Here is a 13,191-nt window from a genome sequence, read left to right as displayed (position 1 = left end):
TAAATTTAAAGGTTTACTCTCGAGAAATAAAAACAACTTTATTAAAAAAATCTACTTTGAATTTTGTTTTTTAATTTGATTTCCTTTAATACTCGTATAATTTCAATATGAACAGTCTACTGGATACGTAAAATTAATATCGATCAAACATAACTCATTCGTGACACGATTTTCAAGTTCTATTCTCATATTTCATAGATTTCACATTTATTCTGTGCTGTAAGGAATATTGTAAATAATAATGCCACGTACGAAACCAACGAAAAAATTAGGCATTTACGGAAGTTTTGATATTAATCCTGAAGATGCGGTTGGCAGTTATATAGAATCCAAACAACAAGAAAAACTCTACATGTAAGTTTTGACCCATAAGAAGGATCCTGTATAATACTTATTCCAACTCATCCATTTATTCTAGAAAACCTCCTGTTTGGGATATATCCCGTGATGGATTGGAATTGTTTGCCATCCAAAATGAACGCGAGCACAATGATACAGTTAAATTGCAAGAGGAGATGCTTGAGAATGCTCAAAAGCAAAAAGTCGTGAATATGAAACGTATCAAGGATATGTATAAAATTCAGCGAGAGCTACGTGAACAATTTATCAATGTAAATAACTTTATCCGGGACTGTGAGGAAAAGAAACGAGTGGCCGAGAAGAAAATCGGCGATGAGAGAAAGATGCATGAACAATTGGAAAAGGATATAGAGAAACTCATACAAGATATAGCTGATTTGGAAAAGTTTGAAGAAACACTAACGGAGACAGTTAAGGAATTGGAACCATATGAGAAAGTTATCAAGGATGTGGTGGAGAGTTCAGATATATTCAAATCGGTTAATGATTGCATGATTCGATGCGATGCATTAAGTGAGTAATATGTGGTTAGAGATCAAAATATTTTTTTTATAGTATTGGAAACTGAAGAAGCTTCTCTTTTAACAAAGGACGTTATATTATAATATTCGACACATTTTTAACAACAGCTTTAACTCGCAGCTTCTAGAATATGTTGAAAGACAGCAATTGTAGAAAAGCCATAAGCAAGAATTTCACTAGACTAACGCCATATTACCGACAAAAAAGGTACCATTGCTACACATTTTCATTTTCATTTGTTTGAACAGTGCTCGCTCAAGTGGAAATCACAGAATTGGAACAGGAAAAAATCAAAGGTATTGAAGAAATGCGTCGTATGATGGTAAAGGCAATGAATGAATCATCTCTAACAATCTTGGGTTTAAATAACGAGTTATCTGCAATGGAACGCAGCTACAGCATAGCAAAGGCGGAAAGTTTAAAATGGGAAAAGATAATGGCTGGAACAAAAGATTACATTTCTGAAAATGAGTTGACTAGAAATCGAATATTGGATGCTATCCAACAAATGTATCATTTACTTTGTCGCCGAAATGGTAAACTTTTTTTTACCGAGTCCTTAGAGAATGTCATCTCTATTTTATTTGTTCTGAAGTGATAATGTGATGTTTCTTCCAGGGGTTGATCCGACAGCTGGACGGTATGACATTGAAGAACAGCTTGATTACATTAAAAATGAAATTGAGATACTGCAAAAAGTTGTTAATTTGTGCAATAAGGATTTAGCAAAGAATGCTTCAGCATCACAGCAACATGCAATGTTCAGTGATGCTCCGACAAAGGATGGATCATCTAAGAAATCGAAAAAGAAGAAGGTCGCTGGACCGCGTATCCGTATAGCTGAATGAAAACTTATCTGTTTCTATTGGAGATATTTGGATATTTATTCGACAACATATTGTAGTAGTTTGTAGAATGATTTTTGAAGTAATTGATATTTTTTTCTGGCAAAAAATATAATTTAATCAAACAAAATGAGCGATTAGAGGAACATCTGAGTTGAATGAATTAATGATACTTATTGGTTCCCTGTTTGGAGTTTCGCTCTGTACCTGACAATATATATTTGATATGCATATGATAACACCACTGATCTTCTTCTATTTCTTCAGCCTTTGTCCCGTTCACAAGCGGGGTCGCACGTCATGATCGGTTTCGCCATTTGGATCTATCAAATGTCTGATCTGGATACAATCTCGAGGCTTTTAAATCCCCATCCAGCGTACCACATAACTTCGATGTTCAGACCAATGTTGGCAACTGAATTCTCGTTAGCGCGAATTACGTGACCATACCATCGAAGACGCCTCTCTGGCAGTTTTTCCATGATCGTTGCAACCCCATATCGATCGCGGATATCCTCATTTCGGATATGATCAAAACGTGACATGCCACTAGTCCAACGCCCACGTCCATCCATTTCGTCCATACTTAGACGCCGTTCATTGCCTTTTATAGTCAGCCAACACTCAGAAACATAGAGAGCAATAGGACTGACCACATTACGGTAAATTTTAGATTTGATTCGTTCGTTGATACGTTGATCACAAAGAATACCAGTTGTGGAACGTCACTTTATGCAGGTAATTTCATAACGCAGTTCTCCATTGGCTGATAGTGTTGACCCGAGATATGTAAATTACTCAGTTTCGGGCAAGTCACTGCCGCCGACAATGATCGTGTCTATTTCATGGGGATCTATCGTCAAAAACTCAGTTTTATTCAGGCGATAATTCCATTTTTGGACAAGTTACTCGAGATCATTTTTGCTATTAGACTCTCTCTAAACATCATCTGCATAAAGCAGTGTATACGGCGCTGGGCTTTGGATGTCCAGTGTGACGGTGTCCATAACAAGAACAAAGAGGAGTGGTGAGGGGGCACTTCCTTGATGATCATCAACAGGGACACGAAATGGTTTTGATACACCCGCCATACTTCGAACTTTACCATTCACATGGTGATAGAGCAATTGAACCGTGTGGCACACGGTCAAACACTTTTTTCTGATGATCCAGAAATACAATGTAAAGAGGGCGATGTTTCTCCATGAGTAACCGCGCAGCGTATATTGCGTCAGTAGTTTCGCAGTTTTTGACAAATCCCGCCTAATTCACGGTTATTCCAACGATTTCGCGAATACGGTTGTCAAGAATGCGTTCAAAAGCCTCCATGGTGTGTGAAAGTAACCAAATCGGGCGGTATTTATTATTATTAACAGTGGTACTTTCTTGCCAGTCAGATGGTGTTCTACCTTACTGAATAACCCGATTAAAGAATTCAATGAGCCACAGTGTTGGGTCGCAGCTCTTCGCTTTCCAGAGCTCAGATGCGATGTCGTCAGGTCCTATTGCGTTCCCCGATTTCATTCGTTTTATTGCCTCCTTGACTTCAGTTGCGCTGACATTTAAGTCCTTGAGGGTTTAACGTGAGCACCTGTCTTGCGACTTAATCCCACGGTCTTATTAGGACACGAATTGATTTTGTGACCACAATCAGAGCCCCGCTGAGACAAGCAACAACGGTACCAGTCTATACCATGTGCATGAGTTAGCATTCATACTGGTGGATGCAAGACCTACCTAAATCTCTACCGAACTAAGGAGTACGGCACCCGTGTTGAAACGCAAAACCACGGCGAGGCCCGAAGGTCTCTTCTCGCTTGACCATAACCAACAACCCCAATGAAGTTCCCACTAGGGGGCCAACCGCAAATAACCGAGCTGTACTCACATACAACGGGAGTTCACCCGAAGTATGAGAGTCCAGGGGCTTTCCCGGTTCCCATGGTACCAGTATACCCTTGGTAAGGTTTCGTGACCAATTTGCCACTTCAGATGAGTCCCCGTGCAGATTCGGATCTGATCGCCCTAATAAGGCCTTTGGAGCATTCGCCTACTGCATCACGGCCGGCAAACCAAAGTGAGTACAGCGTCTCCCGGTGCCACCACTATGGAGGTTTTCCTTGTGAAAGTGGAGGATGAGCAAATTCGTCAGTTGTCAGTCCTGTGGCTGTTTGTTACGACTTTTGGCAAGTCGATACACATCTCTCTCGCAATCCCGAGTGTCCAGTTTATCGTAAAGATTTTTGTAATGGTCCGCGTGAGGGCGACTTGGTAGAAGTAGTGTTGGATTCCCAATAAACTTTAATTGCGAATCGCACGAGCCTACCCTGGATGGCAACGGCAAGTCTGGCGGTTGCAGCAAAAAGGAACAAAGCGCGTGATTTCTACACCTTTAGTCTCATTTCCCTTCGCGACTGAAAACATCCTAGTCGACTGAATCTCGCTTTACGGAAGTAGAAATGCCGCTTCCAGTCCAAATGCCCTTGACGTCTTGAATGAGATCCCATTGCTCGTTGCCACGAACCTCTTATTTTTCGCTCACCCCACAATTCCCGGATGCAAGGGTAATGCACAATCGAACGGATTTAGTGTGTGAATTGTGCGAAAGTTACACCGCCGTTGACATGGAAACACACTCACCCCCGAAACACCTACTCGTCTTCCGTTTGACACTCCGCCGCTATGTTGTACAGCAAAACAGATCCGGCCAGCCCAACGATAAATGTTCCTTCGCTGGCTGAAACTTGACGACTCAAATATGAAATTTGAATTTCAAATTTGAATCTCTAAATTTTGAAAGCGGCCAGGAAAACTATATCGATGTAACAAGGCTCTTATACTTTTGGGGGCAATGAAATTAAATAGCAGAATTTTATAGGGCTTGATATTCAGTTCTGCCTTTGTGGTAGCTTCTTTTACTTGAGAGTTAGTATAAAAAATGTCTATGCTTATGCTTATGTTTCAATAGGTTGGACTATATCTTTTTATTTATTTCCACAATCAAATATTTTGACAACTCAATTGGCTTATAGCAGTTACAGATATAAATGGTATCATTCCACTGTTTCATGAAAAAATCTACTAAATCAACAGTACAAAAGGAAGTCATAAACTTGCTTCCTCCGCAAAAGTAACAATTGCGTTCATTTCCGGCCATTAAACTATTCCATGGTCTACCTCCGATCACTGAACTCAAATTCCATTTAGACACTTCAATTGGAATAACAAAGTGAATATGACAGCCCAATTAGGAAAATAGAGCGGCAGAGTGGGTGTGCGAATGTATCGCGATTTCCTTTGTAAAGTTGCAATTCTCACAGATTTTCTAACAAACACATTATGTATTCGATTTATTATTAAATAAACTATAAAGTTGCTTTGAAGATGGCCAACAAACGACTCAGTGAACCGAATTCTCCGGTCCGTAAAGTGTGGAAACCTGAATGTAAGTAATCCAATTAAGTCTTCAGTATTATTTGGGCGGCAATTATATTAATGAAAACAACATTCTGAAAACTTTTCAGTGTACAAAATTCAACTAGAAGCTCCCACGCCGAAGGCTATACTACGCCGCCACGATATAAACGATGCACCTGACTGCTTTGGCTACGAATATCATGGGGAATTGGGTCATTTGGAGGTGGAGAAAATGTTGGACGGAACTCCCGACGGTTCTTACCTGATCCGAAGGAGCCCAGGCTCGTCGGGATTCTACACACTGAGCGTGCGTTTCAACAACAAAACGAAACACTATAAGATCTACCATCAATGGAACGTCGGCTACTATCTGAAGGAGAACTCGAAGCGATTCGACACAATACACGACCTAGTCGCAGATGGTCTCGTGGATTTCTATATGCAAATCCACGCCGCGCCAATCATCAAGGAAATGTTATCTCAGACGAAGAATAACTACCAACAGAGCCCGTATATGACACTCAACCGACGGAAGTTACGTGCCTTATCAAATGATATTCGAAAATCTATCAAATCTGAGAATATAACTGAATCATCATCACCAACGGTGATTAGTCCCAGTCAAGAGGAAGTCGATGTTCTTCCAGTTGTTTATGAAAAGCCTCACGTTTTCAAAGTGCATACCTTCAAAGGTCTAAATTGGTGTGAGCTGTGCGCTAACTTCTTATGGGGATTCACTTCGCAAGGGGTGAAATGTGAAGATTGTGCTTTCATAGCGCATACCAAGTGCTCTGAGCTGGTTCCCGCGAAATGTGTGCCAGACTTGAAGAAAATCCGAGGCGTGTTCGGGACAGATTTAACTACTCTGGTCACCGCACATAACGGAACAATACCATTTGTTATACGACGTTGTGTTGAGGAAGTGGAGTGTCGTGGAATGTTACAGGAAGGAATCTACAGGGTATCAGGATTTGCAGATGAAATTGAAGCGTTGAAGTTCGCATTGGACAATCACGGAGAGAAGACTGATATGTCGGAGACGGCGTATGGGAATGTGAATGTTATCGCTGGCACATTGAAATTGTATTTGCGACTGCTGCCAGTGCCGTTAATTACTTTTCAAGCATATCCCGCGTTTATGGCGACCACACGTGAGTTGACTTTAAGCTTTATTGCTGGTTGGCCTTAATAATTTCTTATTCAAATTTAGGATGTAAAACGATTGGCGAGCAAATTCTGGCGTTGCGAGACGCATCGAAACAGTTGCCACCGGCACATTTCAAATGCTTGAAATTCATGATTGAACATTTAAATAGGTGAGTGACTATTCCGTATTTTTCCGGGTCGTTCTTTGTTTTCGCCGAAAGGATTTAAGCAGAGAACACTTCGAAAAAAATTCAACAATCACTGAGTAAGGCTTGTGGTCCTCCTATGCCCGCTACATGAATAAAGGGGGGGGGAAAGGCTTTGGGTTGGTTTGGTTTTTTCTCGACAAACACAAAAAGCGCTCTGCACCAGGCACGGATGGGATTATCTACACCTACGTCCATAGTCCGAATCAATCGGCACGAGAAGCTCTTCTGGATGAGTTAAATGATGGCTGTCTCAGAATGCACCAGACGACCGACGTGAGGTCAAACTAGTCCCGATCTCCAAGAAGGGTAAATCTTGAAATGATCTCAACAAATTTAGGCTGGTCTCCCTCCTCAATATTTTCTCCATATTAACAAATGAATGGAGAATCTCTGCCTGCTCCCAGAGAAAAGCTTTGCTTACAGGAGCCACCTTCTCATTTCTCAATAGTTTGCAGCTTCACATCGCCATTGAAATAAGCCCCCAAAAAATATGTTCTTAGCCTATTCCTGGACATCAACAAATCCTACGAGAGGGTGAACCTGTCGTTCCTCATGGGAATCATGGTTGACATGAATCTTCCCTCTGATATCAGCCTATGGATATGGAACATCATTCACAATAGGAAGTTAATCATGCGGATCCATCATGTCATGATAAACAACGGCATTCCCCAAGGTTGTGTCCTTAGCCCAATAATCTTCAACGATTACACGACATGTCTCCATAAGAAATTCTCCAGCGAAGTGGAAATTTTCCAATATGCTGATGACTTCCTAATTATAGTCTCTCGGGAGCACGCAGAAAATATTCTTCCAGTACAGGCGGATCTCTTCAAAAATCAGTGTAATGTCTTGAAACTTCCCATGAACTTGGAGGAGTCATGTACGATTGCTTTTGATCAGCCTTGGCTCGATCTATTCAGGTTCAACATCAATAATGTCTATTTTGAGCACAAAAAGTCAATCACCTTCCTGAGGAGAATCATCTCTGCCACTCTCACACTCAAGGAGCACATTGATTACACCTCGAATAAGGCCATGAAGACGTCCAGGGTCATAAATTTTTCCATCGGGGCAGCCGGGGACTTTATCCTATAGAAGTTTTAGAACTTCTATTATGCTATTAGAGGGATTGTTAGACCAATCATTGACTATGCCTCCAAATACTGCCAAATACCTTGAGAAGAAAATCGAATCTCCTACGGCGGCTTCCCTGAAGCGTTGTCTTGGCCTCATGAGGCCTTCTCCAATGTAGGTTATCTTTGCGCTAGCGGACGAACCTCCTCCCTCTTACAGGAGATTTGCTGCTTGAGAAGCTCATCAAGCCACGGCTGACTGACGCAATATGTGATGAGGGAGACTACTCACCAGTACAATATGGTTTTAGAGCGGGGCGATCCAAAAATGATGCCATTGAGGAGGTGGTCCAAGCGGTAAAATTGGCTGAGGCACACAGTCGCCACTGTGATGCTACTTGTAACCCTTGACATAAGAAGCGCCTTCAATTCGGCGAGGTAGTGCGACATGCTCGAGACACTGGACTATCGTTTTCATATTCCAGGCTACCTATTGCGGATGGGACTATCTAAACGACTATCGAAGAATAGCGCCGAATGAAGGTGACATCGAGGGCGACTCAGGGATCTACCTTTGGTCCGGACCTTTGGAACGTCTTATACGATAGCCTTCTATGACTTGAGATGCCTAATGAATCGCATCTGGTCGGGTAAGCGGATAATGTTGCTGCAATGGTTACCGTAGACACGGTTGAGCAAGCTCTGCGCACACTGGGAATGATGGATGGCTGAGCATGGATTTTCCCTGACTTTGAAGAAAACTGAAATCGTTGTGCTGGCCAAGGAGAGGCTTCCCACAATACTCTCTATCCAGGTAGGTGAAACCATGATCTTCTTGGAGCCGGCGGCGAAATACATCGGCATTATGATAGACATCAAGATGAACTTCTTCGACCAGATTCGCGACACCGAAGAAGGCGTCGCTTGATGATGAGCGCGGTACAGTCCGTCCTTGTTTACGGTTTCGAAGTATAGGCCGGCTCCCTCAATAAGGAAATGTGCCGGTAAGCGCCTAGCGCAAGTACAAAAATAAGGGGCTCTGCGAGTTTTGTCCACCTATCGTACCGTTCCGGAACCAGCTGTAAAGGTGATCGCCGGAGTTATTCCGATCGCTCTCCATGCTGCCGAACGGAGGCTAATATACCTCAGAAAAGGAGGGGGAAATAAGGAAGCTGTCGCTTGTGAGGAGAGCGACCGTACTCTCTGCGCGTGGCAACAATCTTGAGAAAGAGAACGGAGAGGTAGATGGACTGCGCATCTCATAAAAGACAAGGACGTGGGGGATGATGCATGCCACACTTTTTTCTTTGTGGAAGGTGGGAATGCCATCGCCATCATCTTCCGATGAAAGGATGGCTTGCGTTCCCGGACACCATAATTGAGGCGATGCTGCAGAGCGAGAATACATGGAGCCGAGTGGCATCTAACACAAAAAAGCATTCCGATGAGCTTGGCATAAAGAACCTTATGTTGAGAGAATGTTAGAAGCCTCATTGTTTGCAAGAGAGAAAGGTCGACCAAAGATAGCGAATGTTGTAACGAAGTCAAAGTCCAATAAACAAATTTTAATTTCCTTTTAAGTCAATGATTTTCGTTAATTTTCCGTATATGTATTTCGGCAACCACTTGATTCCTTCTTCAGCGGAATAATCCCAGAAATATCCTTAATCTAAATATATACTAACTGTTTTAATCTAATTATATTAATGACTAGGCCTTGATTATATCATAATTCACTTTTTGGTATCAGTGAATACAGATATAAATGCGCCTTACCCATATTTGTATTCAACTGGTGCTCCTGAGGCTGTTTTCCATTGAAGCAAGGTCCAATTTGTTGCGCTTGACCTCTTTCAGCATCGTTACCTTCCCCATTTTATGGTCATGTTCTACAATATGCCATGCGATTGCAGAGTTAGTTTTCCAAAGATTTCCCAACAGCCTTGCGGTTTTTAGCCACTTCTTGTGAAAATCCTTCGATGTTTACTTAGTCCACCTTATCACTACAACCCTGTTCCCAATTTAAGCCTTAACTTGATTTTATTCTTTGAGAATTGTGAATTTTGACTTCAGAAATCGATTGAAATAGGCGTCTTTGAAGAACACGAGAGCTGACAGAAGACTAGTTTTCGCGGAAACGTGAGATGATCATGCGGAAGTTTTTTCCCTTACTAAAAAACAGAGGCTGAACACCACAAAAAAATACCACCAACCCTAAGAACGCACTCCTCGATCATCTGGAGGTTATACAGATAATCTGACACAGAAGATGTAATGGGTGACGACAAACCGGAGCACCTTCACCTCCAGTTACTTTTGGTCGCTAACTTTGTGAACACGAAGAGAGTTCTCTACAAGGGGGGGCTGTTGGTTGCCACTTTCTAGCCCCCTCAAGAGCTCAATGAGGTAACAAAGGAGAAGTATTTCCTTCATGAATAAATGACCCGTGAAAATATTAAATCAGTGCAATAGGTCGGTATGAAGGTATCAGTGGCCGTCCCGGTGAGCGTAATTAGTGCTGTGGTAGCTCGTTTTAAAACCACGACTGCTATGATAACAGCAGATTTTCAGGCCAAGACCGACGCCTACTCTGCAACTAGAGATATTTTAGAGGTTCTCGACATTTGTTTAAACTAGTGTCCGTAGCACTGCTCCAACTGTAGTTGAGCATTCGTATGTAAAGGCATTATCTCCTAGTATCCCGGTGCAAGAAGCCCTTCGAAAACTGGAAGAATGGATCAAAGAGCACGATAGTACTCCGGAGGGTAAAGGAAAGGCCAAACTGTAGATCAAACTGGTGGCAACATGTATGTTAGAAAATTATTTTACTTTTAGAGATAAAAAAAATGGAACGACAGATGACCAAACCTAGAGTTTGGTTACGCTAACTTGATGACGATAAGCAAGATGTACTTGAACAAATCAACAAGTTAGGAAGGACGAGTAATCAAACGGTGGCATTCCCTTCCTTGACATCAACAAGACAAGAGGAATAACGGCTTCGAATTCGACATATATAGGAAACCATCGAGTACACATCGTCAGGACGTCTAACCACTCACACCAACATAAAGTGGCTGCCTACCGATCCATGGTGCACAGACTTTTGTCTATACCTCTTACCAAAGAAAGGTTTGAAGAAGAAAAATGATGCATTGTGGATACAGCCACAAAAAATGAATTTCGGCCGACTCTAATCCATAGCTTAATTAGGAAGATGCAAGGTACGAAGGAATGAAATCGCCTAACAACTTTGTTCGAACAAGAGAGGATGAAAACGTGACACACAACGAGCTAGCATAACATATTCAAGGAAAATGTTCCTAGCTTTGCGACGAATTTTGGCCAAAGAAGGCAGCGAACCAGTAGCAGGATTCACACGCTCTAAGCGCAATTAGACAATGAGATAGACCCGAACAAAGAAGAGGAGAAAAACGGCATCTACAAAATATTTTGCGAAGATTGCAAACCAAACCGCTAGACAACACTCGGGTCAAGGAACCTTTAAAAGAAGCAGAGCTAATAAAACGGGGCAGAAAAACACATCAGTTCTGCAGTCGCACGGTATATTGTAGAACATGACCATAAAATAGAGACGGTAACAGTGCTGAAAAAGGTCAAGCGCAACAAATTGGACCTTTATGTATGAGAGTTTCTTCATTGAAAAAGACCCTCAGGAGCACCGGTTGAATACAGATATGGGTAACGCGCATTCATATCTGTATTCATTGATACCAAAAATGAGTTATAATTAAGGTCTAGTCATTAAGATAATTAGATCAAAATAGTTATATATATTTAGATTAAGGATATTTCTGGGATTATTCCGCTGAAGAAGGTATTAAGTGGCTGCCGAAATAATCCAAATTCATATTTATTTCAAAATAATAAATTTATCCATATCCACTTTGACCATTTACGGTATTGCAGGTTTGGATTAATATAAAAAAATTCAAGGAATTGGAGACTTATCTGATGTTTTATCCATTTTAATTACAGAGTCGCTTCACACTATGCAGTCAATAAAATGAACGAACACAATTTAGCCACAGTATTCGCGCCAACGCTTATAGCCACACCACAACATATGACAGACCTATCGCAGGAAATCTTCATGCTATCATCTCTAATAACGAATTGCCAAGCAGTTTTCATGTAGAACATTATTTGTTAGCTGATATGACAATAGGCAATGTACGGACAGCATTTTCAGGGTAGAGGCATTGCCCAAGGTGAATAAGATTTCTGTAATATTGTAAATAGTCGCCAATTCGGATAAACGAAACTGTAATGATACATACTGGAGATTTTGAGGGGGCGCTAGGAATCTAGAAATCAGTATCGGTTGTTATGCCACATGAAAAGAGAAAATGTTAAGCCGATATTGTTCTTACGTTGATATTTCTGAGTGAAGAGAAGAGTTCGTACATTTGTGGGATCAAAAGCTAATTAATCCGTACAAAAAGATACATTACCAGTAACAAAAATGTGTAGCGATCGCAATAGAAATAGTAAATCAGCCAAATGGCCTAGAATAGAAGAATCTACAAATATTTACACGATTGTACTCATCTTATTTATAACGTCAGTATTTTTAAGCGTCTTAAAAGGCAACTAATTCGAAAATCAACGTCATTTACTTACTTTTCGGATCATATGTTACGAATCTCTATTAGTTTTTTTTTACCTTATATTACTACAGTGAGTATATGAATCATTGAACGATACAACTTTCAAATTTCCTATTTTTTCGCATCTAGCTTATAACCTTGATTAAGGAACCGAATAATTAACAAATGATAGTTGGTTCGTTGGACAGAAATGGAACCGAATTTCCGCAATGTCCGCCCAATTCAAAACCAAATAAGTATCGAAACGTTCTTTTCGTTATTACAATCATGCGGTTGAGTATTTATTTATTAAGAAAATCATTCGAATTTTCGGAAAAATATATTTGCAGAGAATGATGTTTATGATTTCATGTTGATTCGTTATTGGATTGTGATACTGATATATTAAATTAACAAGAATCTGAGAAAGGGTAAACTTTACGAGCTCATTGTATTCAAAGTTGATTCCTTTTTATAATAACTGTAGGTCTTAATTTGTACGTTTTATACATCCTACTTAAAAAATATACAGATATTGCCTAGCAAAATTTATTGTATACATAAAATACGCCTTTTATTTTGCAAATGCATAAAGTGGCTCTTCGCATATTTTTGTAAGACGCGCATTAGTAGATGTGGTTGTTGCTGGCTTGAGACGAGTGTGGGTGGACTTAGTCTTCAAATTCAGAAGTTAGCATAGGTGAGTATATAAATTGATTGGATTTTATTCTAGAGATTCAACTTCATGTTTAAAACATAATTTGTGAATATTCAGATTTGAATTACGTATTGAATTGTCTGAAGTAGAGCAAGTAGTTTTCGAAATTGAGTCGACCCAAACATAGAGTAAAGTGGGGTCAAATGCATCGGTTTTTTAGAGAGCTCTTTCGATGGTGTTTTTGCACTGATTTCGACGTATAAGCATGGGTTGGAAAGGTAAAATATCTGACAACATTGTGGCCATACTGACGTTATGTCTAGCTAAATATTTTGCAAGCTAAATCCA

The 13,191-nt window shown here is 40.7% G+C and overlaps 2 protein-coding genes across 4 annotated transcripts; both read left to right on the top strand.

Moving 5' to 3' along the window:
• Positions 1-15: 15 nt before the first annotated feature.
• Positions 16-1,864, top strand: LOC119655022 (cilia- and flagella-associated protein 73-like). The gene is made up of 4 exons (XM_038060697.1): positions 16-354; positions 419-873; positions 1,131-1,418; positions 1,501-1,864. Exons 1-4 carry the CDS (start codon positions 242-244, stop codon positions 1,728-1,730), a joined length of 1,086 nt encoding a protein of 361 aa, XP_037916625.1. The 5' UTR covers positions 16-241; the 3' UTR covers positions 1,731-1,864.
• A 3,092-nt stretch (positions 1,865-4,956) lies between these two features.
• Positions 4,957-12,766, top strand: LOC119655767 (beta-chimaerin). 3 transcript variants are annotated; one of them, XR_005249953.1, is made up of 5 exons: positions 4,957-5,172; positions 5,252-6,295; positions 6,355-6,460; positions 11,575-11,807; positions 12,336-12,766. XR_005249953.1 is itself a non-coding variant. In XM_038061822.1 (4 exons), exons 1-4 carry the CDS (start codon positions 5,112-5,114, stop codon positions 11,732-11,734), a joined length of 1,371 nt encoding a protein of 456 aa, XP_037917750.1. In that variant the 5' UTR covers positions 4,957-5,111; the 3' UTR covers positions 11,735-12,463. The 3 variants fall into 3 exon arrangements, 1 of the variants encoding a protein (XP_037917750.1); XR_005249952.1 differs by having other exon boundaries at positions 11,575-12,276; positions 12,336-12,765; XM_038061822.1 differs by having other exon boundaries at positions 11,575-12,463.
• Positions 12,767-13,191: the final 425 nt, after the last annotated feature.

The sequence above is a fragment of the Hermetia illucens genome, chromosome 4 (assembly GCF_905115235.1).
Source record: "Hermetia illucens chromosome 4, iHerIll2.2.curated.20191125, whole genome shotgun sequence".
Taxonomy (NCBI): Eukaryota; Metazoa; Arthropoda; class Insecta; order Diptera; family Stratiomyidae; genus Hermetia; species Hermetia illucens.
Note: the sequence above shows the minus strand (reverse complement) of the source record. Positions and strands in the feature narration are given on the sequence as shown.

What these genes read in the sequence shown, in the direction of transcription:
- LOC119655022 (XM_038060697.1), top strand. Translation starts at nt 242, where the DNA reads ATGCCACGTACGAAACCAACGAAAAAATTAGGCATTTACGGAAGTTTT. An exon ending in GATTCGATGCGATGCATTAA is followed by an intron (nt 874 to 1,130) that starts GTGAGTAATATG and finishes TTGTTTGAACAG; the next exon opens with TGCTCGCTCAAGTGGAAATC. An exon ending in TTTACTTTGTCGCCGAAATG is followed by an intron (nt 1,419 to 1,500) that starts GTAAACTTTTTT and finishes TGTTTCTTCCAG; the next exon opens with GGGTTGATCCGACAGCTGGA.
- LOC119655767 (XM_038061822.1), top strand. Translation starts at nt 5,112, where the DNA reads ATGGCCAACAAACGACTCAGTGAACCGAATTCTCCGGTCCGTAAAGTG. An exon ending in CGCGTTTATGGCGACCACAC is followed by an intron (nt 6,296 to 6,354) that starts GTGAGTTGACTT and finishes ATTCAAATTTAG; the next exon opens with GATGTAAAACGATTGGCGAG. An exon ending in ATGATTGAACATTTAAATAG is followed by an intron (nt 6,461 to 11,574) that starts GTGAGTGACTAT and finishes TTTTAATTACAG; the next exon opens with AGTCGCTTCACACTATGCAG.